This window comes from Ciconia boyciana, chromosome 2 (assembly GCF_034638445.1).
Source record: "Ciconia boyciana chromosome 2, ASM3463844v1, whole genome shotgun sequence".
Taxonomy (NCBI): domain Eukaryota; kingdom Metazoa; phylum Chordata; class Aves; order Ciconiiformes; family Ciconiidae; genus Ciconia; species Ciconia boyciana.
Genome location: NC_132935.1, coordinates 56238855 through 56266399, shown reverse-complemented (window position 1 = coordinate 56266399; position 27545 = coordinate 56238855). Strand labels below are relative to the sequence as shown.

The window sequence follows — 27545 nt, the reverse complement described above, 5'->3', positions numbered from 1 at the left end:
CTAAATTCTGTCCATTTCTCCCTCTCAATCTCACTGGAGTGAAATGGCCATAAATATGGCTTTAACTCCATATGTCTGACACGGAAAAAACTACTTTTCATTCTAGTTTTGTCTCCTGTCCACACAAAAATTTCAACCTACAGTGCCAATGTTGCCCCCAGGTAAACCAGGCAGCAACAAGAAAACAAAAGACAGCAATGAGAAAAGCCCAAAAGCCACCAAACAGATTTTGCAGAAACAAGTTCTGGAAGAAAAGGTTTACTCAGTCACAAGCCTCAGCTTGTGGCCTTCTAAATGCCCAATGGCACTCTGATGGCGCTTAAAGTTCATATTACTGATCCACAGCAACAGAGTGGACAGGGTATGGATTTCGCTCCCAGCATTCAGTAGACCATCCAGAGCAAGACCATTCAAAATTTCAAAACATTTCTTTCCTACAAAGAAGAAAATCTCCTGGTGGAAACGGTCTTAGGATCTGTCTTGGGAAGTGGAAGTTCTTAAAGAAGAAAAAAGCAGAAATTATTGAAGAATAACTTGCATTCAAAGACCTGAAAGAGCTTTTCCAACAATGATCATTCTTACCCTCATCTTAACAGCCTTAAAATGGAAATATAGAGGTAGGTGACATGCACAAAGTAACCCTAAGTTTTGATGGCAGTGAAAGACCAAGAATGCAGCTCCTGTTTTCACTCACTGACTTTAAAAAAAGAACAAGCATTTCTCTGTTAACAAATGCGACAAACAGTTGTATGTTCTCAGTTTGTATTATGCTCTCTGAAAAAAATGGTTATGCTGGTGCCCTTGGAAGAAGGAGGAAACTGCTCCATTTCCTGAAGAGCTACCAAGACTATTCAAAATGGAGAAGATCTGAAAGACTGTAGGGTATGAGAACCATGGCATAGCCCCAGGAACCTGCAGTTAATGCAGGGATGTTATAACACAGCGGTGAAGAATAGGAAGCAGACAGGCAGGTCTCAGAAATGGTGGAAAAGTTTCCTAGGGAAATATGCTGCCACTAAGAAAGTCATTGAGTTAACTGGATCTAAGTGTGGAGGCAAAGATCTGCCTGTGAAAACACAGAAGGCTAGGGACAGTTACTGATTCCTCTCCTGTATTCCCTAGTGGCTTTGAGTTTTCTCTGTTAAGAAAAACAAAAACAAAAACAAAAACAGTTGACTTTCTAGTTTTTATTGAAATATAGCTTATTTAAAAAAAAACAAACAAAACCACCTCCTTCTCTTTTGGAGCACTCAGTATAAGGAGAGATCTGCACAAAGCCATCTGAAAGGTCTACCTGATCCACAATCCCATCACTGCAGAGCAGAGGAGGTTTTTTCAGGTTCTTCACTTTTAGATATGGTGTATTCTAGAAAATCCTGGGAGGAACTGGTACATACACACCTCTGAAGCAGCCAGCCAAACCAGTCAGAAGTCTTCTGCTAAAAATATTACTGCTAGATAATGGGGATTTAACTATTAAAAAAGAAAATGTTGCATAAAACTGTATTTTCCAAAGAATTACCTGACTTCCAGCAAAACCAAATACTTGAGCTCTAGAAAAGTAAACATATGCAATACCTGAGTAGAAGATCTCAAAATAATTTCTATAATTCATAACTGAGGAGCTTAGCTACAGGCTCTCTGAGAGGTTTTAAGTACTTCATTATTGCAATATACTCACAGACAAAAAAAGCTTGTAGATTCTAAACACAAACCCGTTCCTTCAGTTCACAGGCAGAAACAACAACCTTGAAATAACTGAATCAGACCTGCTTATGACAACAGACAAAGACTCAATGAGTGATCTAAAATATCCTGCTGTATCTCTAGACAACACACCAAAAATGTCATTACCACAAATAAGCCAGGCAATGTATCAAGAAACTGCTAGCTGGACATACTATTAAATTACAATTATTGTCATTAAAGAGGGCATGTTCCAAAGAAAAGTAATACAAATTGCAATATTGTCAGTTTAATCATGCTTCCATTAAAAGCAATAGCCAAGCTGATATCACTTTTAATGATCATGAGTTTTGGTCTCTTCTGACACAAAATATGCAATTTTTAGTAAATGGAAAGAGCCACTACAGCCAGTAGGGACATACCATCGTCAAAGAGACATCGCTGATGTGCCTTTTACTTCATATATAAAAGAACATGACACCTATTCCAAGCACAGTCTGTTCACAGGTTGTGAAATACTATCAACTGGTGTATCCAAATCTAGTATTTTGTTTTATTTAAATTAGTAAATGAAGATTATGGACTAAAATATCTGCTTAACTAAGCATTTTCCCTTTTTACTCTAAAAAAAAAAGAATTTGATCCTATGCATGACACGTTTCTGAAAGTCCTAGTAAGTGTGCTGCACACTGTAAGAGGGTGCTCAGGAATGGACCTAGAAACACTTCTGGTAGCTCATTTATTCACTGGGCTTTTTGGAATAAATTCATTGGGAATTTATTCATATTAGGGACATCAAGACTATTCACAAATGTGGATCAGTTTTGCTAGCAATTTCACTAGAAATTAAACCTAGAAATTTATTTCATATCCATTTTTTTCCATCATTTCACATTTGAAAAGTTGCTTGTCTTGTAAAAGTTAACATTTTTACTCCCACCTCCAAACTTTGCCTTTCCTCATGGCTGACACAACACCTGCAGGCAATATAAAAGAGCCCAGTCAAAATAGAGACAACACTCCAGCAATGTCAGACTGGGCAGCCCTTGGATTTTTCGCCTATTATTCTGCCACCTTATCAGTCCGGAAACAACCGGTTAAAACACTGAATTCATTTGCTCAGGAAAAACTCTGCTGAAGGTTGGCCTTAGAGCTGTTTTACACCATTCTCCCCCTCGCAGGCCTGCCAAACAGGAACCAGGGAAGCAGCTTAGCACTGCACTGTCCCTGATCCTCCCTGCTTCAGCGAAGAGCAAAATTAGCTTTTCATTCCTGCCACTTCCCCTTTCTACATATGAACAAAGAAAGGGGGTCTGCTCACCAACATAAATGCTTACTGCTGAAAATGTGCGACTTGAGATAACTTGTCTGTTCCAAAGAACAATAGAAATAAACAGGTTTTGTTGCCATACAACCTTACTCTGTAAATTCCTGCCTTTGTTGTTGCAAAATTACGCTTTTAGTCAAAAGGTGGATTGTACCTAATATAAACACACTCTACTTCACATGACTTAAAAATAGCACTTTGCAAAAACAAGGAGAAAGGAGTATGAAGAAAGCTACTTAACCTCAGGCTGCAGTCCTGCTCCCCTGCACCCCCAGTAAGTGGGCAGTGCTCTATCACACGCTGCCCGCAGCGCGCACTGCGCTCTCCTCTCTGCCTGCTGTGCTTTACTGCACAGAGTGCCTTTCTTTTGACTATATTTTACAAGGTGTTAGGAACAGTCTCCCTCCAGAAAACTGGCAATGTCTTGGACCCCTGTGGGTTGAGCTATTCTCCCTCTTTTGATTTGTCCTAGGACTACCCACTTTATCACTGGGGCATGATCACAGCGACTGCTGCCTCATCAAAGCCACGTGAAGGGAGGTTCCTGACCTGGTCTTTCCCAGGCCCCATAGAAACCCATCACAGCTTATTGACTTGGGCTGCCTAAAATGTGGTTAGGCCTCCCTGGCTGGGAATTCATTTTATGCCGTTTCCCTCCCCATGTCTCACTCCTGCGCAACTACCATGCAGCGCTCACGCATGCACTCAAGCACATTAAATAATATTTTGGTGGTTGCTTCGAACCTGAGACTCCAAAGAAACCTCTTATGGGTGAGCAATGCTGAAAACTGAGCTCCTGACATTAAGGCTTATTAAATCTTATTCTTCTCTTTTTGTTTTTAAACCGATTGTTGTCTTACCTTTCTCTACTGAAGGCCCAGAAACTTTCTTGGTTTAGGAACAAGGGACAGGAGAAAATAACAGAGCCTTGTGTATATGACAAAAAGTGCACGCCTGCTTACTCTTGGCCATTTTTAGACTGCTGCGGTTTTTAAATTTAGGTATGCGGTCTGCCCTGGAGCATCTTTCTCAAAATAACTATTCCCAAATCACCCTACTGAATGAAGAAGAGCTATTTAAGATGCCTGACACAAGGCTGTGATTCAAAATGCAATATGCATTTCAAAGTTTCTTTTGAGTTCAAAGAGCAGTTCAGGAACCGTAAGCGTGCTGTTGAATGCAACACACACAACACACGAGAATATGAGCCTGACCTTTACTGCACAAGAAGCTTAATTCTCTGTCCTAGCTGATGACTTAAGACATTGCATGAGCCAAACTCCAAGCAAAGCATGTACAAAGCAGGTTATGAAACAAATGAAAGTTCAACTCCAGATTTGAAAAGGTAGGTTGGATCTACCGATTCTTATTCCCTAAACTCCTAATTTACAGGGGAAAGTGTCAGAATGGTAAAGGGTAAATCTCATCTCAGTGTGAAGTGATACCATGTAACTCCTCTGTGTCCTTACTAAAAAAGATAAGGAATTACTGCCAGGCTCTTATCCCATTTTCTCATTCCAGCTTCATAGAAATTTATGTTTAAAGAAGGTGCAGTGGCATAGAGAGTAGCATTACTCCACTGGAAGCTATTTTTAATCCTTTCAATTCCATTTCTGGATTTTAAAACTGCAGTGTTTGTTATTTCATCAAGATTTGTTTCAGCTCACTGCTGCCGTGCCTGACTCCCAGCAAAGTACAAAGCAAATAATTCAAAATATCAAAACTGATAGAGGGACGGTGTGTAACTTGCAATGGTGCTGTGCCAAATTGCTTGCTTGTATAGGGTTAGGAGCTGGAAACACAAGCCACTCACCAGACTCAATCCAGTAGTGGCATTTTGCATATTGTAAAGTTCCAAAACTGCAATGCTTAAGAAACATAAAATATATTTAAAATACTACTAATTGGTCTGAGAATCATTAACTAATCTAGAGAAAAAGAAAAAAAAAATTACTCTCCCTCCGCCTCAAACAGACAAAACAAGAAAACAACCCTGAAATCAACAGATTTTCCTCCTGCTAAAAGATCCAAATGAGGAAAAAAAATCAAAACTTTGAAGAAAATAAAAACAACCCCCCCCCCAAACCTCCCACCCCCTCCTCACTAGAGGAGCAGCCTTTTCAGGACTTACTTTTATCTCAAAGATAAAATTGATATCATCAATTTTAGAGCCTCTCAACCTACTGAGACTGCTCCCCAAGAAATCTAAAAACAAGCTCACCACTACCCATAGAAATCTACATAGCATTTAATCCTCTTTTTCTGTGTACATCCTAATTCTATTCAAGTAAGGAGGAGGGTGAAGTTCTTAGTAATATGCGAAGGCTTGTTTTGTTTGCAGGCTGTCTTTAATGGCATGATAAACTCCTTGATGCTCTTGCTTAAGATGCACCAAGGAGACAATAGCTCAGTAAAGCAAACAATTTCTCCTGTGACCAATGATAAAAAGAGGAAGCCAATGCTCCCTCAGGGGAACACTCCTAAAGGGATTTTATAATACAGAAATAATACTAGCTCCTGTAGAAATATGCCAGCTACTTCGAAACAAATAGCTCAGAGACGAGGAGGCACAGCAGAAAAGAACAAGCTGTGCTGATTATCTTTGACCCTCAGAAGTTGTTTGGCAGCTTGAACCTATGTTACTGCAACTATATCGTAATCAGCAACTGGACTGCAATGTAGACATACCCTAAAGTCAAAGGCAGATGTTAAGCAGTGGCACTTAGAAGACCATTAATTATGGAATTAAATATATCCTTAATCACTAGAATACTTGACAATTTAAGTTTAATTAAGCAGTAATTAAACTACAATTAATGTTGTTACATGCAGGTTATCGTTGTGATTTATATACATAGTACAGCTTTCATACGGGGTGAAACCTACACAAATAATTACCTAGTAAAAAGAAAAGTGTACACTAAAAAAAATTAATTACTTTGTTCAGAGACTGTACTTCTAAAGAGTCAATTCTAAATGGAAACCCAACATGAAAGGTATTAACAAGCTTGGATAACTGGTGCTACAATAATAAAATACTGTTAATTATTAAATCTTTTGAACACTTTGCATATATGTGTTAATAATACATGGTTTAAACAAATAAATTGTTAGAAGTTGGATTAAAATTCACTCCACACTACACAATCTAATTTCTAGTCAACTACCATTAGTGGGAGTTATTTTGCCTACGTTTTTCATGAATCAACAGCAAAACAGAACAAGACTACTGTGTTTTTAAGTATCCTGAATTGTATAAATATTATAACTCTGAAATGTTGTCATATAATTTGTCTTCAGAGTTCTGTAGTACATTTTGTTTTCATTTGCAGCTAGACACCTTGTAGGTGTCCTACTAATGGAATGGAACTATAAGGCATTCACAAACATGCATTCACATATCTATACATGGATATGTGATTTAAAACACAACAAAGAAAATCACATTATTACATTGCTTTGTCCCTTCATCTACTAACGCTGAGTCTATTCCTGAAGATTACTCATCAGGAAACTACCGACCTTCATATATGAAAAGTTAAAAAGGGCCGTATCATTCCTTAAAAATCTTCTTAGCGGACTTTTCTTAATTTTGTTCAATAAGGTCAGACAGCCTCAGAAAATCCCTGGGAGGAAGTCTTGTACATTTTGGAGGTTATGTGAGAAACACATGGATTTGTGCCAGAAGAAGTCGGAGTTTGGGAATTAAATGAATAGCAGCTTAGGAAACAGACCTGGTGCTAGGCACCTGTCAGATGGGTCCTCTCCCTTCTTCCACCATACATGCAGTCATCTGAGCTCTCACCTAACTTGGATGCACATTCTCACAAGATCCACATACACCCTCTACCCTCGTCCTACGCTTCTCCCAGCTGCAAGCAGATAACTTCCTGTCTCGCCCCAAAACAGTCTATGTGAAGAAAAAGCATGAAAACACATGAAAAGAGTTCAGAAACAAGGAGAAACTGCAAGTGTCACCTGGTGAGTGACAAAATTGCATCACATTTCTGTGGAAGACGGAGGCATGGAGGCAACCAAAATGGAGACGATTGACCATAAGCTGTCAAAATGGAGACAGAGCTTCCTCAAGAATAAGTTAGCTTATCTGCAGTGAAGCTACACTATTTTATACCGATTCCTTGGACTGCCATGGATATTACTATAGCATAAGACATTTTCGCACATTAGCTAAATTGCAATACCTAACCAGGAATTATTTCAGACCGTAGGCAGCAAATGCAAAGAAAATTACTTACTACACCCCTCAGTGAAAGAAATATTATGTAAAAATTTCTATATTTCCAGAGGCAAACAGAGCACATGGAATCCATTACAGACAGACTCAGGTGTCTATTATATTATCAGCTGATGCATGGTAATTTGCTAAACTCCAGTACCCCATCCAAGCATATAAGGGTTCACCTACGAATAAGGGTGAACAGTCCAGACAGCAGGTCTCAAGGAGAAAGTGGACTAGAAAGGTTATCTTTCTATTTCTATGGCCAAATATCCACATTAGTCAGACATCAGTTAGAAGTATCATATTGATAGAAATCTATTAGCTTGATAGAAAACAGATTATTACTAATATCAATAACATTTAAAACTGTCAGAGCTTGCCTATTTTTATTAACGTGTTGATTTAGCTTAAATTTACTAGTCCAAGTCAGGGCTTCTTCTATTAAAATTCCTCTGTCCACATTAGCATTTTGGTTCAGAGCTAGAGTGAGGCTTTGAAGCACAATCCTTGTCTTTACTGACTGATGGTTCACAGAGCAGTTCTGTTCCATAAAAAACAGACTCCTTTCAGAAGAAAGGAAATTAGAAGCTCCTCTACTAATTCACTCCAAACCCAGATGGGGACATTATGGTCCAGACAGGCATGAGTGACACAGTCACACATTCACGCAGTGTCTGCAAAGTGCGCACGCACCACATAGCATTCCTGAACCACCCAGCACGCTCGCAAAACCCTCCAGTAGATCCCATGTTACAAACTGCCCAGAGTTATATGCCATGTCAACCACAAAATTGTCTGTGGGACGCTCTACTCTTCTCCCACCATCCACTGAGGCTAACAACACAGACTGGTCCTCATTATTTCAGTCAAGATAGAAAGGGTTTTTGGCATCACTGGAAGGCATTCTCAACACTGGCATCAAATCAGTAACATGGGGCCCACAGTCTTGCAGTAAGGTCATAGAATCATGGAATATCTTGAGTTGGAAGGGACCCATAAGGATCATAGAGTCCAACTCCCTGCTCCTCACAGGCCTACCTGAAACTAAACCATATGACTAAGAGGGTTGTCCAAACACTCCTTGAAGTCTGACAGGCAACAAAATACACATTGCCCTTTCACTCTGTGACACGTAAAGGTATGGCTAAACCAAGCTTGGACTCCGTGATCAGGATACAGCCTCATGCTCTAGAGAGGCAGGTAGTACACCGCTTCTCCCACAATGCTGAAGTGAACCTCAATTCTGCTAATACACCTGCCCTTCTGGAAAAGGTGCCAGTATTGCCTCATCGAGTCCACAGCCAATTACAGGAGATCCACATCATGAGTCATCCCAGTGAGGGTTGCTTAGATATTCATAAACTTACCCTGAATCCTCTCCAGGAAGCCCCGACGATGCAGTTGTAGCAATTCCTAGCCACCTTGGGCAGAGCACTGGACCCACAAATGTGGACCCTGTCAATACCCCCTGCACAACCTAGGAACACACTACCGGAGGCAAGAGGAAATGAATGAGTGTGCTCTTTTGGGTCTGCAGGTATTGCACCCATTGCCAGGTATCCCATGTTCCAAGGACAAGATGGTCCCGGCACTCCAAACTCATCTTTTGGACCATGAGTTTTTGTCAACTGTGGGTGAAGCAATCACAGAGGGAAAGACTCCAGAAAGTTCTTCAGCTTGTTTTTTTCCTTAGAGGAAAAAGGATTCAAAAGGAACAGCTTCGGTTGACTTGAGACATCCTCACAGATCAGCTGCCGCAGCCACAGAAAGAAGTCCACTATAACCCACTAGAGTACCTTGCAGTGCGTATTGTCAAACTCATAACGAGAATATGATGGGGCACCAAACACCTGGTCACCCTAAACAGCACATACAGGAACAGAAACAAGGCTCTGCCATGTGTGACACTGGTAGTTGGGGTGTTGACATAGGAATTAAGATGCTGTCACCCCCTGGAACAACACTGTAAAATGACAACTTTGTACTAACTAGGGAGGTCTGCAGTCAAAGAACCCCCATCTTTGGGAGAGCTTTTCTTCAGAAAGCTTTAAACCATAAGTATAGTGACAATGTTCAGCACAGTGGACCAAATAAAATCCAAACCAAACTTTCCAAACTGCAAGTGAAGATTAGAGGAGCCTCAATAACATCTTTGATCTACTGGTCTGCTCTTATTACACCAAATCACTTGCTTGCAGAGACATAGACTATATTTTCATGGGAAGAAGGAGAAAAACCGTTGAACTACTATATAACAGAAAATAACTGTATAATCTGTAAACTTTCCTACAAAAAAGCAGCACCTAAAGGAACTGTCAAGTGCGATCCTCCCTAAATCTTTAGGATGTAACCAAGAAGCCCATTCCTAAGATAACTATTGTTATATTTATGATTACTACTGGACAGAACAAATGGATATTGGATTCAACCTGAAGACTTAAACTGAGGATTCAAAGGATTCTGCTGATTCTAAGGCAACAAGTATTGCTGATCTAAATCAAACGTGAAGACGCTACTGCAATAAAATCTATTGGCATTCAATTCCAGCATTGCTAATGAACCAAAAGAATGACTGAATTTATTATAGAGAAACAGAGGTAATTGACTGAAATCAATGGCAAAATTTCTAAATTGTTTCAATACAATTATTTCACTCACATTTAAAGCATGTGTGTGTGTGCAAACATTTCATACAATTCTATAAATATATGTAAAAATATAAACACAGCCATATATATGTAAAAACAAACATTTAGCATCATCTACAAAATATAATTAAGATAAAGATCAACAAAACATACTGAAAAATATTTTGATTTAAATTCAAAATGATGATTAAGAACCAAGTCACTATTATGAGAAACAAAATTTCATAAAATGTAAAACATACCTGATAAAAATTGGGCCAGAAAGTGCTAATTGCCAGTTCTGCTCTGTTCCACGTAGCAGTGATAGATGTGTTCCAGATCGGGTTACCAATAGGACCATCATTAACTTTCACATATATATTCAAAGTGCCAGGGCTAGATCCACTCTTGCTTGAAACGTAATAGTGGAAATCAATACAATGCGTATCATTTTCTTTCAGATGGGGCAGCAGGAGGTGAGCCTTCTGTCCCGCAAATCTCCCAGATGTATTCACCAACATAAAAGAACCTGCAAAACAAAGTCACTAGTTCAATTTCTTCTTTATTTTATTCTCCTCTCCCTAATACGGCGATCTGTAATTAAAGCATCATTAAAAAAATAATCATTTTGCTTTGCTTTTACTAACATAACAGTAATTTGTATTCGGTAGGTATTCAATCTCAAATTACTTTTCAGAATCTCAATATTCTTTTCCAAAGCTAGTAAATATTAGAATCTTTATTTTAGAGTTGGAGAAAAAAAAGACACAAACAAAAAAAACCACTGACGTGATCTTCACTGCACTGAATCTACAGATGTTAGAAGAGAATCAGTTGTAGGTCTCAACTATCCGAGCATTTCTATATGCAGAGTCTGTATTGGGTTTGTGTGGCAAGGTTTTGGTAGCAGGGGCGGCTACAGGGGTGGCTTCTGTGAGAAGGTGCTAGAAGCTTCCCCTATGTCCGGCAGAGCCAATACCAGCCGGCTCCAAAATGGACCTGCCACTGGCCAAGGCCGAGCCCATCAGCGATGGTGGCAGCGCCTCTGGGATAACATATTTAAGAAGGGGAAAAAAAGCTGCTGTGCAACAGCATCGGGAGAGAGAAGTGAGAATATGTGAGAGAAACAACTCTGCAGACACCAAGGTCAGTGAAGAAGGAGGGATGGAGGTGCTCCAGGCACCAGAGCAGAGATTCCCCTGCAGCCCATCATGAAGACCATGGTGAGGCAGGCTGTGCCCCTGCAGCCCATGGGGTTAATGGTGGAGCAGATCTCCACCTGCAGCCCGTGCAGGACCCCACGCCAGAGCAGGCAGATGCCCAAAGGAGGCTGTGACACTGTGGGAAGCCCACGCTGGAGCAGGCTTCTGGCAGCACCTGTGGACCCATGGAGAGAGGAGCCCACGCTGGAGCAGGTTTGCTGGCAGGACTTGTGACCCCTTGGGGGACCCACGCTGGAGCAGTCTGTTCCTGAAGGACTGCACCCCATGGAAGGGACCCACGCTGGAGCAGTTCATGAAGAGCTGCAGCGTGTGGAAATGGACCCACATCGGAGAAGTTTGTGGAGGACTGTCTCCCGTGGGAGGAACCCCATGCTGGAGCAGGGGAAGAGTGTGAGGAGTCCTCCCCCAGAGGAGGAAGGAGCGGCAGAGACAACGTGTGATGAACTGACCGCAACCCCCATTCCCCGTCCCCCTGCGCAGCTGGGGGGGAGGAGGTAGAAAATTCAGGAGTGAATCATAGAATCATTAAGGCTGGAAAAGATCTCTAGGATCACCTAGTCCAACCGTCAACCCAACACCTCCATGCCTACTAAACCATGTCCTGAAGTGCCACATCTACACAGTTTTTCAGCTCCTCCAGGGATGGTGACTCCACCACCTCTCTGGGCAGCCTGTTTCAATGCTTGACCACCCTTTCAGTAAAGAAATTCTTCCTAATGTCCAAGCTAAACCTCTCCTGACGCAACTTGAGGCCATCTCCTCTCGTCCTATCGCTAGTTACTTGGGAGAAGAGATCGACACCCACAAGTTAAGCCCGGAAAGAAGGGAGGGGTAGGGGAAGGTGTTTTAAGATTTGGGTTTATTTCTCATTATCTTACTCTGATTTGATTGGTAATAAGTTAAATTGATTTCCCGAAGTTGAGTCTGTTTTGCCTGTGACGGTAATTGCTGAGTGATCTCCCTGTCCTTATCTCGACCCATGAGCCTTTTGTCATATTTTCTCCCCTGTCCAGATGAGGAGGGGAGTGATAGAGTGGCTTTGGTGGGCACCTGGCATCCAACCAGGGTCAACCCATCACAAGAGTCGCAATGAAATCGAGAAGAATTATATGTGCACAGATGGTGGGATACAGTATATGATGTAGATGGAGTCTAAAATGTTCTCAGTTCCTTAGCCTTACTCTAGCTAATAACCATCTACGTCCTTGACTGATTAAGTGTGACAATTGTCTCCTGGCCTCAAGAGCTGAGAAAAGAAGGAACAAATTAAAATACCCAGCAAATTGGTAAGCTTTACGGGGGGGGGGGCAGCGGTGGTGGTCGTGAATTTTACACTATGGTCCCAACTTAACAAACAACGAGAAATGTAAAGGTATAGTTCAAATAAAGTTACATTCAAACAACCCTCACATGAACAGCTAGTCAATTTATGCTCTATTTTTCAATGCCTATTAATGTGTTTCTTTGAAGTGTACCTTCAAAATAATCATGTTACAGAACAGATGCGCAACTAAAGAATTTGAATGACTGTATAGACATTACATTAGAAAAATACAATGTGATTTTCAAGACATTCATATTTCTGGGTTGAACAAACCCAAAGGAAAGAATTCTAGTAATACATCTACTATGATATCATAGAAGGAAATAAAATTCAACACAATGTCTACTTTGGAAATAAAACATAGCAATAAAATACATGAGGTAATTTAAACCCTGTGTTTTTCATAAAAGTCAAGAAATTGATATGTTATAGGTGCATGTTATAAACGCATAACTAAGTGCTCTTATAAAAATGTAAGCACACATATTTCTCAAACAGTTATTAGAAACAATTTTTACCTTTTTTTTCTTTTTTTTTTTTTTTTACTTTGATGGGTGGTGATACCTTGGAATTTCAGTGAGACGCAACCTCCTAAGTCGTTTCTTGAAACGGAATGTAAATGTTTATAGAAACTTGGTCCAGACTGCACCTTTATCTTAAATAGGTTTAACTATTCAATAATACAGTTTTGCAGTTACTTTAAATTATTTATCAAGCATAACTTCTCATTAATTTTCATTCTAGACAAAGTAATTGAGTTTGTAAAGTTGACAAAAATGGAAATTAATTGTGATACAAAGGAATCTGAATGTTTTACTTCCTAAAAGGCATTACTCTGTAGTAAATTTACAGACTTTTAGTTACTACAACATAGTGGGACAAATCCTTATTCATTAGTAATGTAACTAGAAGTCACTGAACGTGTTTTTCATACTCTTCTAGAGAAAACTTTTAATTTTTAATTTTGGAGAAGGAAAAAAGGCAAGAAGGCAAGATTCATGTGCTTTTCCACGCAAGGACTGGTTTCTACAAGTTTCTGAGTACGCTACACTCAAGTCTATCGTATGCACATTTGCAACATTTTATTTCTTGCTGTGTTTCAGTAATCTAAAATGTAGGAAGGCCATAATAAGGAGAAAAAAGGACACACACACACACTGTTCTAGATGAAGCAGCCAAGAGGTGGTAACCTTGCTCCTAACCTATTGGCACAAGCACAGGAAGGAATACTCTTTATTACTACTTTTCACATGTGCTCACCCTGTTTCAGCCTGTCACAACAGTACACCATTTTCATACAGAATGCCCTATGTGGTTTTGACTTGTAATACAAACATCTTCAAATACTCCAATGCAGAAAGAATCAAATTTACTTCCACAAAGACACAGTAAGAAGACTCCTGTCTTTATCTTATACAGAGGAGACTAACCAAGTTAGTAGTCTTTGGTCTTTACAATATTTTCTTTAGTATGACAGTTTCTAAGTTGTTCGTGGTCTTGGGTTGATCCAAGTATAGAATTCCCCTGTGTTGGAATTTTTTATTCTGTTGCTCAGTGATTAATTAGGATGCTGAAGGGTGAAGAATGAATACACACCCAGCTAGAACAAGAGTTAGTCCTGCTATATTACTTATAACACATTTCCCCATCTTTATAACACAATAAAGGGTTAAAAATAAAACCCACAAAAATATATCTGGGTACAAGAAGGAAGAAAATAAATTTTGAATTTAGCCACATGGATCTTTGCTTAAAACAGGCAGGAAAGACACCAGTGTTCCTTCCATCACTTAGGACATGCCATGCCATTCAATTCATTTATTTAAATTTAAAATGTAAACCCCTTAAAGTAGTTAGAATTTGCTAAGTTATCAAAACAACACTTAAAGCATTCATGAGTTCCCTAAAAATTAGCTGGCAAGCTTTTATAAATCTTACCACCGAGAATGCCATGCAGAAATGTCCATCTTTTCTTAGCCACCTTAAAATTTCAAACCAGTGTCTTCCTGATAACCCAACCAATTTTATATTCCATGCTGCTAAGAATCCCACAGTCCTTGACAGAATTATATTTTTAAGAACTATTTAACTTATAGCATCCTGATTAATGTAGTATGCATTGCACAACTGAACCATGTGAAAAATTATCAGTATCTTAAGAAATGGAATATAGTCAGCCTATTTTGAAAATATGTCTGTAACTCCTTTGTTGAAAGTGAAAAAGTACAGAAGAATGTCACTGTAAACAGAATAAATCCTACTTTCTTTTTTGTAAGAAAAGGGAATCTTTAAAGAGAACTAAAATAAGCGGCAGTATGTCATTCAGATGTTTTAGTTTTTCTGCTAGAAATTATCTGGTAAGCTCTTCTTAGTTCATGAGGCAAGGAGTAGGACATAAATGTGTCCTTTTAATTGTTTGACTAAACTATCGTCTGAATTCCAGGAAATAAGACACCAAGCAGTGTCGTGACAGGTAAACTACATCACATAGGTCTTTTGGACCAATTTGATTTCCCACTCGTGAATGTCTCACCAACTAACGCTTTCGAAAGCTGAAGTTTCTTTTGTTCCAGTGCACCCGAAGCAGCACCTTCACTCATACAACTTTTAACAGAGTTGAAAACCAAAAGGACATTCAGCCATCTAGTGTGGCCTTCTAAACCCAGAGCTGATTAAGTAACATGTAATAGCTTGTTGTATCAAACATAGTAACTTCTATTCTAGCCTAAACATATCCCCTAGACAGCATTTAAGGAAAAATTTCTTAAAGCAAGTAGGCATCTAGATGATGGGTCCAGGAACACCTGACTGTAAGAGCCTAGTTTCAGAAGAGAACAGACTTCTTGCACCAGGCATGGGCCACGACTTGTGTGCATGAGAATGAAAACCCAAAGTGCCTGTACATTAAGCTATCTAAAATGAGCCTGCTTAATGCAGAGCCATTTCAAGCTAGCCAATGAAGAAAAATTGAATATAGCTACATCTCCAACATTACTCATCTTTGAAATTCTGTGCTTTGCTGGAGGAAAAAGAATGTGTTCTGTCTGCCTAGAATAGCTAGCACTGCTTTTTTGAAGACAAATGCTTAGGCCTCTTCTTTCAGTGGGCCAGATGAACAAGAAACATGCACACAAGAAGTCTCAGGTACATGCAACCACCAGCACGTAGGCAAACCTAAAGTTCAGGTGTAAGCCATCGATGTTCTGGGGGTTTGACTAAGGTTAAGCAAAAAGAAAACACAGATAATAAATTTCATGGAAGCCCCTAGTTGGTGCCTTAACCCTTTATTAGCCCTTGTCTTTTAAAGACTGCCATCTCATGAAGGAATTCAATATTTTGTTTGACAGTATCTGTTTTTCCAGGCATGTGAATTCTGATAAAGATCAACTCAGCTTCTACACCTAGTTTTAACTATGGATCTTCCCACAAGAAAAATAAACTAGTATGTATTAAAATTAAAAGGCATAATCATTAGACAAAAATCATTACATATATTTTACTTAAAGCCATACGGTGTGCATAACGAAAGAAGTGAACTGAATGCATTAAAATCTTTCTTACAATGTTTTTTATTTTTCCAAATCTAGTCAACTTATCTTCAGTGTTAAGTCATGTAGAAATATTCTCTTTCAACTTTTACTATTGTCATCTGTTAAACAGATTGTTGAAATAATACTATGCCAGATGGTTATATAAATCTAAAGCATGTGGATAAACTCAATACACAAATAAACACTTAATTTTGACAAAAAAAAAGGGGGGGGGGGGGGGTTCAGCCATGATAAAGGAAAAAAAAAAAAACCAAAACAAAAAAACCCAAACCACAGCACACTTTCTTATAGTAGATCAGTTCTCCAGAATCGTTTACCACATATTTGGGCACATGAGAAATACATGCAAAAAAGAACTGCAACTATCCACTAGTATATCTACTAGGAAACAGTTATCTGCCAGGAAACAAGGATTCAACAAGAAAACACGTAAAATTATAATCAATTCAGTACTCATTCATAAGAAGAGATAGCAAGTGCACATATTACTATAAACACATTCCTTTTAAAGTGACTAATTGAGGAGGAGTTGGAAGCCCCTGTACATCAGGAAAACTATGATGTGGTTGCCATCACGGAAACATGGTGGGATGACTTGCACAACTAGAGTGCGGCAATGGATGGCTATAAACTCTTCAGGAGGGATAGGCAAGGAAGGAGAGGTGGTGGGCTAGCCCTATACGTCAGGGACTGTCTGGATAGTTTAGAGCTTGATGATGGTGACGATAGGGTGGAGTGTCTATGGGTAAGAATCAGGGGGAAGGCCAACAAGGCAGATATTGTGGTGGGAGTCTGTTACAGACGACCCAACTAGGATGAGGAGACTGACAAACTATTCTATAAGCAGCTGGGAGAAGCTTCACGATCACTAGCCCTTGTTCTTGTGGGGAACTTCAACCTACCAGATGTCTGCTGGAAATACAATACAGCAGAGAGGAAACAGTCCAGGAGGTTCCTGGAGCGTGTGGAAGAGAACTTCCTGACACAGCTGGTGAGTGAGCCAACTAGGGAAGGCGCCCCGCTGGACCTCTTGTTCACGAACAGAGAAGGACTTGTGAGCCATGTGATGGTTGGAGGCCGTCTTGGGCAGAGTGATCACGAAATTATAAGAGTTTTTGATACATAGAGAAGCGGCGAGGGGGGTCAGCAAAACTGCCACCTTAGACTTCCGGAGGGCAGACTTCGGCCTGTTTAGGAGACTGGTCGACAGAGTCCCCTGGGAGGCAGCCCTAAAGGGCAAAGGAGTCCAGGAAGGCTGGACATTCTTTAAGGAGGAAGTCCTAAAGGCACAAGAGCGGGCTGTCCCCAGGTGCCGAAAGACGAGCCGGCGGGGAAGAAGACCGGCCTGGCTGACTAGAGAGCTCTGGCTCAAACTCAGGAAAAAGAGGAGAGTCTATGACCTCTGGAAGAAGGGGCAGGCAACTCAGGAGGACTACAAAGGTGTAGTGAGGCTGTGCAGGGAGAAAATTAGAAAGGCCAAAGCTGAGCTAGAGCTAATCTGGCTGCTGCTGTAAAAGACAACAAAAAATACTTCTTTAAATACATTAGCAGCAAAAGGAGAGCTAAGGAGCATCTCCAGCCCCTAGTAGACGGGGGAGGGAACACAGTGACCAAGGATGAGGAAAAGGCTGAGGCACTTAATGCCTTCTTTGCCTCAGTCTTTAATAGCAGGGCCAATTGTTCTCTGGGTACCCAGTCCCCAGAGTTGGAAGATAGGGATGGGGACCAGAATGGAGCCCCCATAACCCAGGGGGATATGGTTAGTGACCTGCTGCACCACTTAGACACTCACACTCACAAGTCTATGGGGCCTGATGAGATCCACCCGAGAGTACTGAAGGAACTGGCAGAAGTGCTCACCAAGCCCCTTTCCATCCTTTATCAGCAGTCCTGGCTAACTGGGGAGGTCCCAGCTGACTGGAGATTAGCGAATGTGACGCCCATCTTCAAGAAGGGCCAGAAGGAGGACCCGGGGAACTACAGGCCTGTCAGCCTGACCTCGGTACCAGGGAAGCTGATGGAGCAGATCATCCTGAGTGCCATCACACAGCACGTAGAGGACAACCAAGGGATCAAGCCCAGCCAGCATGGGTTCAGGAAAGGCAGGTCCTGCTTGACCAACCTGATCTCCTTCTGTGACAAGGTGACCTGCCTAGTGGATGAGGGAAAGGCTGTGGATGTTGTCTACCTAGACTTCAGTAAAGCCTTTGACACCATTTCCCACAGCATTCTCCTGGAGAAACTGGCTGCTCATGGCTTGGATGGGTGTACTCTTCGCTGGGTAAAGAACTGGCTGGATGGTCGGGCCCAAAGAGTTGTGGTGAATGGAGTTAAATCCAGTTGGTGGCCGGTCACAAGCGGTGTCCCCCAGTTCTGTTTAATATCTTTATCAATGATCTGGATGAAGGGATCGAGTGCACCCTCAGTAAATTTGCAGATGACACCAAGCTGGGTGGGAGTGTTGATCTGCTTGAGGGTAGGAAGGCTCTGCAGAGAGACCTGGACAGGCTGGATCGATGGGCCGAGGTCAATTGTATGAGGTTTAACAAGGCCAAGTGCAAGGTCCTGCACTTGGGCCACAACAACCCCATGCAATGCTACAGGCTTGGGGAAGAGTGGCTGGAAAGCTGCCTGGAAGAAAAGGACCTGGGGGTGTTGGTCGATAGGTGGCTGAATATGAGCCAGCAGTGTGCCCAGGTGGCCAAGAAGGCCAACAGCATCCTGGCTTGTATCAAAAATAGCGTGGCCAGTAGGACTAGGGAAGTGATTGTCCCCCTGTACTCAGCACTGGTGAGGCCGCACCTCGAATACCGTGTTCAGTTTTGGGCCCCTCACTACAAGAGAGACATTGAGGTGCTGGAGCGTGTCCAGAGAAGGGCAACGAAGCTGGTGAGGGGTCTAGAGCAGAAGTCTTCTGAGGAGCGGCTGAGGGAACTGGGGTTGTTTAGCCTGGAGAAAAGGAGGCTGAGGGAAGACCTTATTGCTCTCTACAACTACCTGAAAGGAGGCTGTAGAGAGGTGGGTGTTGGTCTGTTCTCCCAAGTAACAAGCCATAGGACAAGAGGAAATGGCCTCAAGTTGCACCAGGGGAGGTTTAGACTGGATATTAGGAAATTTTACTTCACTGAAAGGGTGGTCAAGCATTGGAACAGGCTGCCCAGGGAAGTGGTTGAGTCACCATCCCTGGAAGTATTTAAAAGACGTTTGGATGAGGTGCTTAGGGACATGGTGTAGTGGTGGTCTTGGTAGTGTTAGGTTTACGGTTGGACTCGATGATCTTAAAGGTCTTTTGCAACCTATACGATTCTGTGATTCTGTAATTTCCCTAGATGTACTTTCAGATTTAAATATATAGATGATGATAGTTTCCTCAGTCAAAAAGTTTAAATGGGATTTACTTGGGTTTAGTGCTTAGGTCTATGTTTAGGCACTACATGCAATTTAATTGTTTGAAAATACACACTGAAATCAAACTGAGAATAAAATCTAAGGTAGATGATGGTGCTCAGCATCCATGAAATTCAGGCTTCTTTAACCCACAAACTTGCTAAATCATCCATATTTCATCATTTTACCCAGAGGGTTTAAGTCAACAAACTGGTGGATTTGCTACCGTTGCTGTTGGTGTTTACAATTCCTCACTGCAAAATGTTTCAGCAGTAATTCAGCAAATATTTGGTTCATTCAAATATTAATTCTAAGAAGATGCAATACTTGAAAAAGAAAATATAGACTACGGTTGCTCCAGAGTAAATGGGCAATCAAACATCCCGGTAATTCTCATTAGAATCAATGGAAGTTTTCTGTGAAGTAAGCATAGAGAAGACGAAATTTTGTACACAAAAAGACGCCCAAAAGACAGAGTGACACAAAAACTGCAAAAAAAAAAAAGCATTTGTTTAAAAAAAAAAAATCCGACAACTGAAAAAGCAATGTACTGTCCTACAAAAATGATGGAAATGGCACAAGAGAGATTTTCTACTCACTTCTGCAGGTTTTCACCATGTCACATCACCTTGTTAAGAGCCACTGTTTATACTTGGAATGTCAAATGCAATGAAATTGAAGGCAATATCATTTTTCATGCACGAAGAAAATGTGAGTAGTGGGCAAAGAAAGTTACTTTATTGATTTTTCACCAGTCTTATACATGGTTGAGGACAGAAGATTAGTTTTCCTTCCAGACTGTGACAACAGACATGACCTACACAAGTTATAATTGCAATCCTATTGCAATTTCATTGATACAATAATAAATACAAGTTAAAAAGTACTGGTGTTTAACTTATTTAGGCACTAGTATTTGTTGATTTTGACTATCACTATTTGAAAAATGTGCTAAATGAAGGAAAGCAGAAAGTCTGATTTTAAGAACAGATATTCTATGTATTACCTTATCAAAACACCCTTCAGGTGCAGAAACATCTCTCTGGAAGGCTGAAGGGTATCAAAAATGCTGTGATTAGGTAATTGCAAAGGGTTACATTTTATTAACAAAACAGCATTCCCTAAATGCCAGACAGCCCTACTGCCATCACTCACAAGGAGTGGTTACCTTTTACCATTAAAATACCCTGACTGTGACTACTGCGAGTGCCCAAGACTAAGTATGTGACTGTCCAAGATACTGGAACCGCTGTGTATATGCAGATGAAGTGCAAGGCTCAAGTGTCATGGGTCCCACTTTCAGACAAGGCAAAGTCAATATATATGTTCTTTTATTTATTGTATTTTATAAACATGTGTATGGACCATCTTGGAAGTACTCCAGAAAGCAGAAGACATGAATTTAATAATATCCAGCCTTGGACTTTAATTCCCAAAGCTAGTAAACAGAAGAGTTTGTGTCCTCAGTATTTTTTCCTACTATTTACTGATTTTACAGATAAAGGAAAATACGTTCTCGGGTAACATTTGAAAACTATGGAGCTGCTGTAATTTGAGAAACCTTTCAAAGCATGACTAGCACTACCTAAAGAAGCCGGAACTTCTGCTCAGATGCACCACATCCAGATACCATGCAGTAGGTAACTGCACATAAACATCAGTGCCACTTGCACCCCTGAATTGGCATAATGAGGTCTGCCAAAATACACCAGTTGAGAGTCTTCCCTTCAGTGCCTCAACTAACACCCATCAGTTCTGTTCATTAACTTAGAAAACATTGTCTCGGGTGAATTTTAAGCCTTCTTTTGAACAACATTTACTCATATTAAATTTCATATGGTAATTTTAATCATTATTTATTACCAATCCTAAAAATATAATGAATCATCTCAACTTTCAAGTTGTTTATCTTCCAAATTTTCAACTACTAAATATCTTGAAAAAAATCCATTAAGCTATTTCATCATAAATCCTGTATAATGTTTGAAAACAAACTACTTCTACCCATAGTGCCATCTTCGTTTTAGCAGAACAACTAATAAGCCTAGTAAGCCTTATAATTCTTTCACCAAATTCAATTCTTCCAATTCTTCCTCATGTCATATGCAGACACATCTTCCATTATTTTGTTAGAAATTGTTTTGATCAAACACAAACATCAAATCAGATATTTCTGAATCATGTATTTCTGCAGTCCCTTTTCTAATAGCCAGTAATATCTAAAAGGACTGCTTTCTGATGAATGTTGTTTGTTTTTTCAATCCTTTTCAATAGTTAAAGAATTTCAATATTTCATGAATTCCACTATTCATCCTATAATCTTTGTTCTGTTTCCTTCATAACTCTTCTAAATTTTCAAACACTGTATTGACATTTTTAAGGCTGTTTCTTATATAACTAATATTACCTCTTTACAAAAAGAAAGCAATGTATAGAAAGTCCATACACACACAGTTCACAAGCTGTTAGAGAAAACAACTGCATGTGGACAAATTCTGAGAGATTTGTCTAAAGTTTCAGATTCAACTTCTGAACCAACCGTTGCATTTTAGAAAAAATAGAAAGCAAAGTAAGAAAAGGCAAATTATCCATATGGTGGAGTACACAATATGTTATTTAACAAAAATAAAAATATCCTCTGGTGCAGAGCTAACTTGAAAATAAAAATATGAAGGTTATACATGAAGAAAAGGAAATGAAGTGAAGGAGGATGGGATGGAAAGTGTTGGGGAAAATGGATCAAGAGAAGATTCATGACTCCAGGACAGGCAGACCCAGGGAGACTTTTAAAACACAAAGCTATGCAGCAGCATCTCCCCAGGACTGGAAAAGACAAATTCAGGTTGAGTATTCTAGAGCAGGGCGCAGGTAGATATGTGAAACAATTCATTTCAATTAACTGAAATTAGAGGACAATGTGGATCTTTCCAAAGTATCCTTCAAATAAAGTAATACGAAAAGGAATTTGACCTATTTCTACCCTCAAGCTTGACCAGAGACAGCCTTTAACAGAGGGATTCAGCATTTCCGAGATGAAGGTGTAAAGTGTTCCCCCACATGAGGCCGTCACGGTGGACACCCCCAATCCGTTTTCAAATCAGTACAGCTCCAGAATAAGAGCAAAGATCATTCTTTAAATATATACATCCAAACTGGGGGAAACTATATATTGCAAAGTATTTCCTCCATCTTCCACTGTTGATAAAGGACCAGAGATAGTTTATGCAAAAAGAAAAGCCAACGGTATCATCCTACAGCTGGATGGTTTGTATGCAGAAGAAGATGATAAGTCTCTGTATTGTGAACCATATGTGCACTTAAAGAAAGAATACTGAAGAGTATATATTCGTCTGAATTAAAAATACCATGCGGAGTATTAATGGAAGGGAAAACTAAAGCTCACAGGTTTGAATGTCATCTGCAGTTAAAGATCCTGTAAATATGACATATCACAAGCTTCTCTGGCTTCAACATTGTGGGTGTAGATATTGTTGATTTGGAACAAAGATAAGTTAATGCTGGGTTTGTATAAAACCTTCTGAAGGGCAGGAAAAAGGGATCTCATTTGAACTGCAGTTCCACTCATGAAGGCAACTGGAAAGATTTTTTTTTTTTTTTAAACAGGGAACCTGACTTGCCTCAATATAAGGCAAATGTAATTACAAGGTAACTCTCCTTCTGTTTGATAAGGGGGCCCAGGCAGTGTGGGCAATGAAGTCTCCAAGGAGTTGTGCTACTCCTCTTGCCCCTGGAGGGCCACCCTATATGCAGCCCAGCCCCAAGGCAGTAAAGCAAGTACCACCACAGGCGGGAGAAGGTTTCCTTACCAGCCCTAGTCACTCAGAAAATCCACAAGCAACTAACTAGCCAAGGGGTACGACTGCTTGGGAGAGGTTTTTGTTTGTTTGTTTTTAAAGGAACTGTGCTCCAACCAGGCTTCAAAGAGGCAAGTTTGGTGCAGGACAACATTCTTGTTTGTTTTAATTTCTGTAAGATCCCTCATCCCATGTTTGGCCAAACATGATATGCTCTGGCAGCTCCACCAGTACAGCCTCTACAGCCAGTGAGAACTGTGCCACAAACTGTTAGAACAGTAAACTGATTTATAAAATGCACTCACAATAGACAGCTTCCCACAAATGGTACACAAAGTTTTCTTCAAATTCTCTCAAGAGTCCTCAGGACATAGTCAGCTGCATTTCTTTAAAGCTGGCCTAATACCTTTTACCACCTATAACATTTTTTAACTTTTATGCTATGACTGGATCTCAAACATGCCAGAGCTTTGAGACAGACCTGTCTGCACCTTCTCTTTAAAGCAAACACACCAAAAAATACCAAAAGGGCTTTGAAGAAGCAATGTTTTATTAGAATATAAACTTGAACAAACTCTCTTCTGTCTGAAAACCCAGATTCTTTCAGGTAAGAGAGATAAAATACAGCCATTTGAAAACAAACACCTTTTCTGCCCAACTGAGTCTTTGTGACAAGGGCCCTTTTCCTCCAGATCTGCTTTTCACACTAGCAACTTTCAATAGCCTCTATGGTTTCAACAAACTGTACTTGTTCTCCTCTGGGTCAACAGAAAAATCTCCCCTCTTTTCATCATCCCTGGCCTGGTTTTGCGTCTCTTCCCCATTATTCTAAGAAAACTCCCCAAGTGCGAGCTCCCCAGTCAGCACATCTATTACTGCCTGCCCCATTCTTCCCTGGAAAAGCTTCTCTCATGGCCAGGTGCTCTCAAAGAAGAAATCCTCTCCTCCCCTTCAAAGAAATGCCCCTGACCAAAAAGCATGCAGTTACCAACCATGGACTTACCACAGCATATAATGTGCATACAAAAATCATTTTAAAAGACACTTTGAACCACTATCTCATTTGTCACACACAGATTGACAATACGTGCATGAAGAATTTTTTGCATGTTCCTTCTGTTTTCAAGGAAATAAGATGAAGTTTCCAACCTCACAAACAATAAAACTTGTTTAGCACAAAGGCTCTTTCCCTGCCTCTGAGGACTACACTCACAGATGCTTCCTTGCCTTGTCTGTTCCTAATAGGGCACAGCTCCACCAGCTGATTCTTTAGCCTGTGTACCTGCAGTGAGTTTGGAAGAAGAGGTATGCTAGACACATCTGCTAAATCTATCCTAAAGAAAATAAGGAAATTCAAAACATAGGTTTCAGTAAATAAAGGATTAAAGGATAGGAATAGAAATAGTAACAATCAACATGGTAACAGACAAACAGGTCTTGCTAAAAAAAGCCTGGTTTTACAGTTGGAGGGGATTGCAAGTACTGCTGAAAAAGCAGCTAAAGATACAAAAGACTTCTGTGAAGTGCTTAACATAGTAAACAAACTGATTAGAGCAGCATGACAGAACACATCAAATGTATTAAAAGCTGAATAACTGAAGCAACTGTTAATGAAGAAATCCCAGTAAAGAAGGGATGAGGTTCTGCTAGTGGGGTTCTCTTTGGATCACCGCTAAACTAGATGCTATTTAACTTCTTTTAAAAGGACATAACAACAGATGTAAAATTGATTCTGGGAAAAATTGTAATGGATACACACACTAGCAAAACAACACAAAGTGTCTGAGTAGCCAAATCTAGGCTAGTCTCAGGACCCAGGGTGAGTTCTCCTCTCCCAGCCTGACAGACGCAAGGTCGCTGCAGTTCCATGTCCCCAGATCCACCTGGTGGTGAGGCTTCCCAACACAGACAGACAGACATACACGCAGAGAGAGATGGCCTCACAGAACAAATACACACAGAAAAACAGTGCCTTTACTGGCACCCCTATAAACACACAGAACACTCATACGAACAGCATGGACAGCCCCATCCTGTTCCTCCTCTCCAGCTAACAGGAATTTCAGTCTGCTAGTGGAACCCACACCCTGCTCCTCCCCAGGTGCTGGCTCCCGGACCCAAGAGCCCCTGACTTTCATGGTCCCACACCAGCTGCTGGCACTCAAACCTCTTCTACTGCTCTCTGGTTAGCCTGGTTTGAAGTTCGTGAGCATTCACACACACATTGAAGACAAGAGCGCACCCACATACAAGATGGTTAGAAATAGGATTTAATAAGAACACAGGATAGACTGCAGTGATCAAGCATCAGGCAGAGTCACACCAGCATACTGAGTGGCCTCCTATTTACACCTGATAAGCTTCTTTTATCCCGTTATCCCTCTATTTTTCCCCACGCTTGCTCCTTCCCAATCCAACTTTACTCCTGCCTTTGGTCCCCACATTAAGGCACACATGCAATGAGGGCAGCAAGCAAAATTGCAAGCCATGTTTTCCAGTGAGTTGCTTACCTATCAACTTGTATTTTATTATAACTTGGCATTCAAAGGATGAGACAGTTGTTTTGTCACTGAAGATAAGTATTTGTAAAACTAACCAGCACATGCCAACAATTAATGCCGTAGCCTAGAAATTCTCCCTTCTTTTCTCAGCACATTCTCTTTGCTGCACCACCAATAACATTAGTCTTTATTTTTGTAAACCATTCAACCATGCAATTCAGCATTTAAGAAACAATACTCAGGAGATAAGCAGAAATCAGCTTTAACATGTTTCAGGGGAGCTCCTGGGGTAAACCAGTTGCTCTGCAGGTAAAAGCTTTGGGGAAGTAAATATAATGGGGGGGAGGGGGAACATGGGTTGATCCTGCACGTTATCCTTATTGAAAAGAGCCACCTCCAAGAACAGGGTTAAGTGCTCTTCTCTCTTCCCAATGACAGGCTGAAAGGTTTGTTAAACACAGAGGTTAATATAAAAAGCTTCTCAAGGCCCAAAGACAGTGAGCTTTACAACTTTTATAGAAATTCAATTTTGTTTCAGCTTTAGGTTGCCAGGTTAATGTTTGACTAACGATTATACCTATGTACACCCTTCCAAATTTTAGATCACCCCAGCAGTAAGTTACTTTTCATTTAAAAGCAGACTGTTATTGTACTTTCTGCATACAGTATTCTCTGGAAAGAGTACTGCCACCTGGCCGATTACCAATTTCCTAACTACTGATAAAGGCACATTGTCATCATAATACTATCACATGTTTAAACTACTACTAAGGTGTTGCACAGATTAGCATCTGCAGTAATACAGCACATGCAAGTGACATCCATCCTTTGAATTCCACTCAAATGTCTGATAGTTTGTCAGAGACCTGTAAGACAGAAAACAAAACACTACTATATTGCCTATGGCACTAAATCCCACAACAATACAGAGCCTTCTGAAATCTTGTTTGACATATCAGTAATTTTAGAAGCATAAAGCATATTAGCCTCAAGGGCCATTCTGTTACTGGAGTAATTTACTCCTGGTTTTATGAGTGTGAACAAAGATAACTCACAAGAAATCTACCTTATCTATCAAAGGGTAGGCTAGAATAAAAACAAAAGAACTCCACAGATCTACAGTAGACTACAAAGCAGTGTTTAATCTACTTTCTTGAATCAAAGCACCCATCCTTTTCACATCTGTTTAACAGGTTCATCTGAAACCTCCCTTAGCATGGACCATATATAGCCTCAATTCTTTTACTTCCACATAAAAATCCTGCTCAGCAATTAGAAGCTCGCCAGTATAAGTACAATCAGAGACACTTCCCTAAAAGATACTTTTATATTTTGTTTGGTTTTTTGTTTTTCTGAACTGAATCACTGGTTGAAACTACAAAACACAAGTAGTAGGCTTTTTCCCCAGTTAAACTACAAATTATTTTAGATTAGCATTTACAGCATTTTTCCTCCATGGAAACACTGCAGAGACCTTAGGTAAGACTTGCCGAGTAAAATTTTAAGAACATCAGGGCCTGTGTTTAGCTGATGAGCAACAGGATGGCTCAGGACCTTTCATCTTGAGCCCCTGTCCCCACAGGAAAGCACTATGTTATACCAGCATTAAGGCACTCACCTGCCCCATGGCAACTACATGACAGTTTAAGCTTTAATGGATAAGCTACTGCACTTTCCAAAGGCTGTTATACACTTTAGATATCTACCTTTTATTGTCTCATAGCAATCAGTCTGCACAGTCAACCTATACTATAACAATATGAAAGCTTTAAAACTGATATAATAGCATATGCAATTGGGGGTGTTACTTCAATCTTAAAAAAACCCAACAAAAACCATAAAAACCTACCACCATGAATTCAAA

General features: G+C 40.3%; 1 protein-coding gene across 10 annotated transcripts in view; it reads right to left on the bottom strand.

Annotated features, from left to right (window-relative positions):
* PTPRM (protein tyrosine phosphatase receptor type M) overlaps window positions 1-27545 on the bottom strand; it is a 489233-nt gene that overhangs the window by 318471 nt on the left and 143217 nt on the right. For all 10 annotated transcript variants that reach the window (XM_072852716.1, XM_072852718.1, XM_072852723.1 and 7 more), the window contains exon 3: window positions 10144-10409. In XM_072852716.1, the coding sequence (XP_072708817.1) occupies window positions 10144-10409 (266 nt within the window). The remainder of the gene's footprint in view (window positions 1-10143; window positions 10410-27545) is intronic.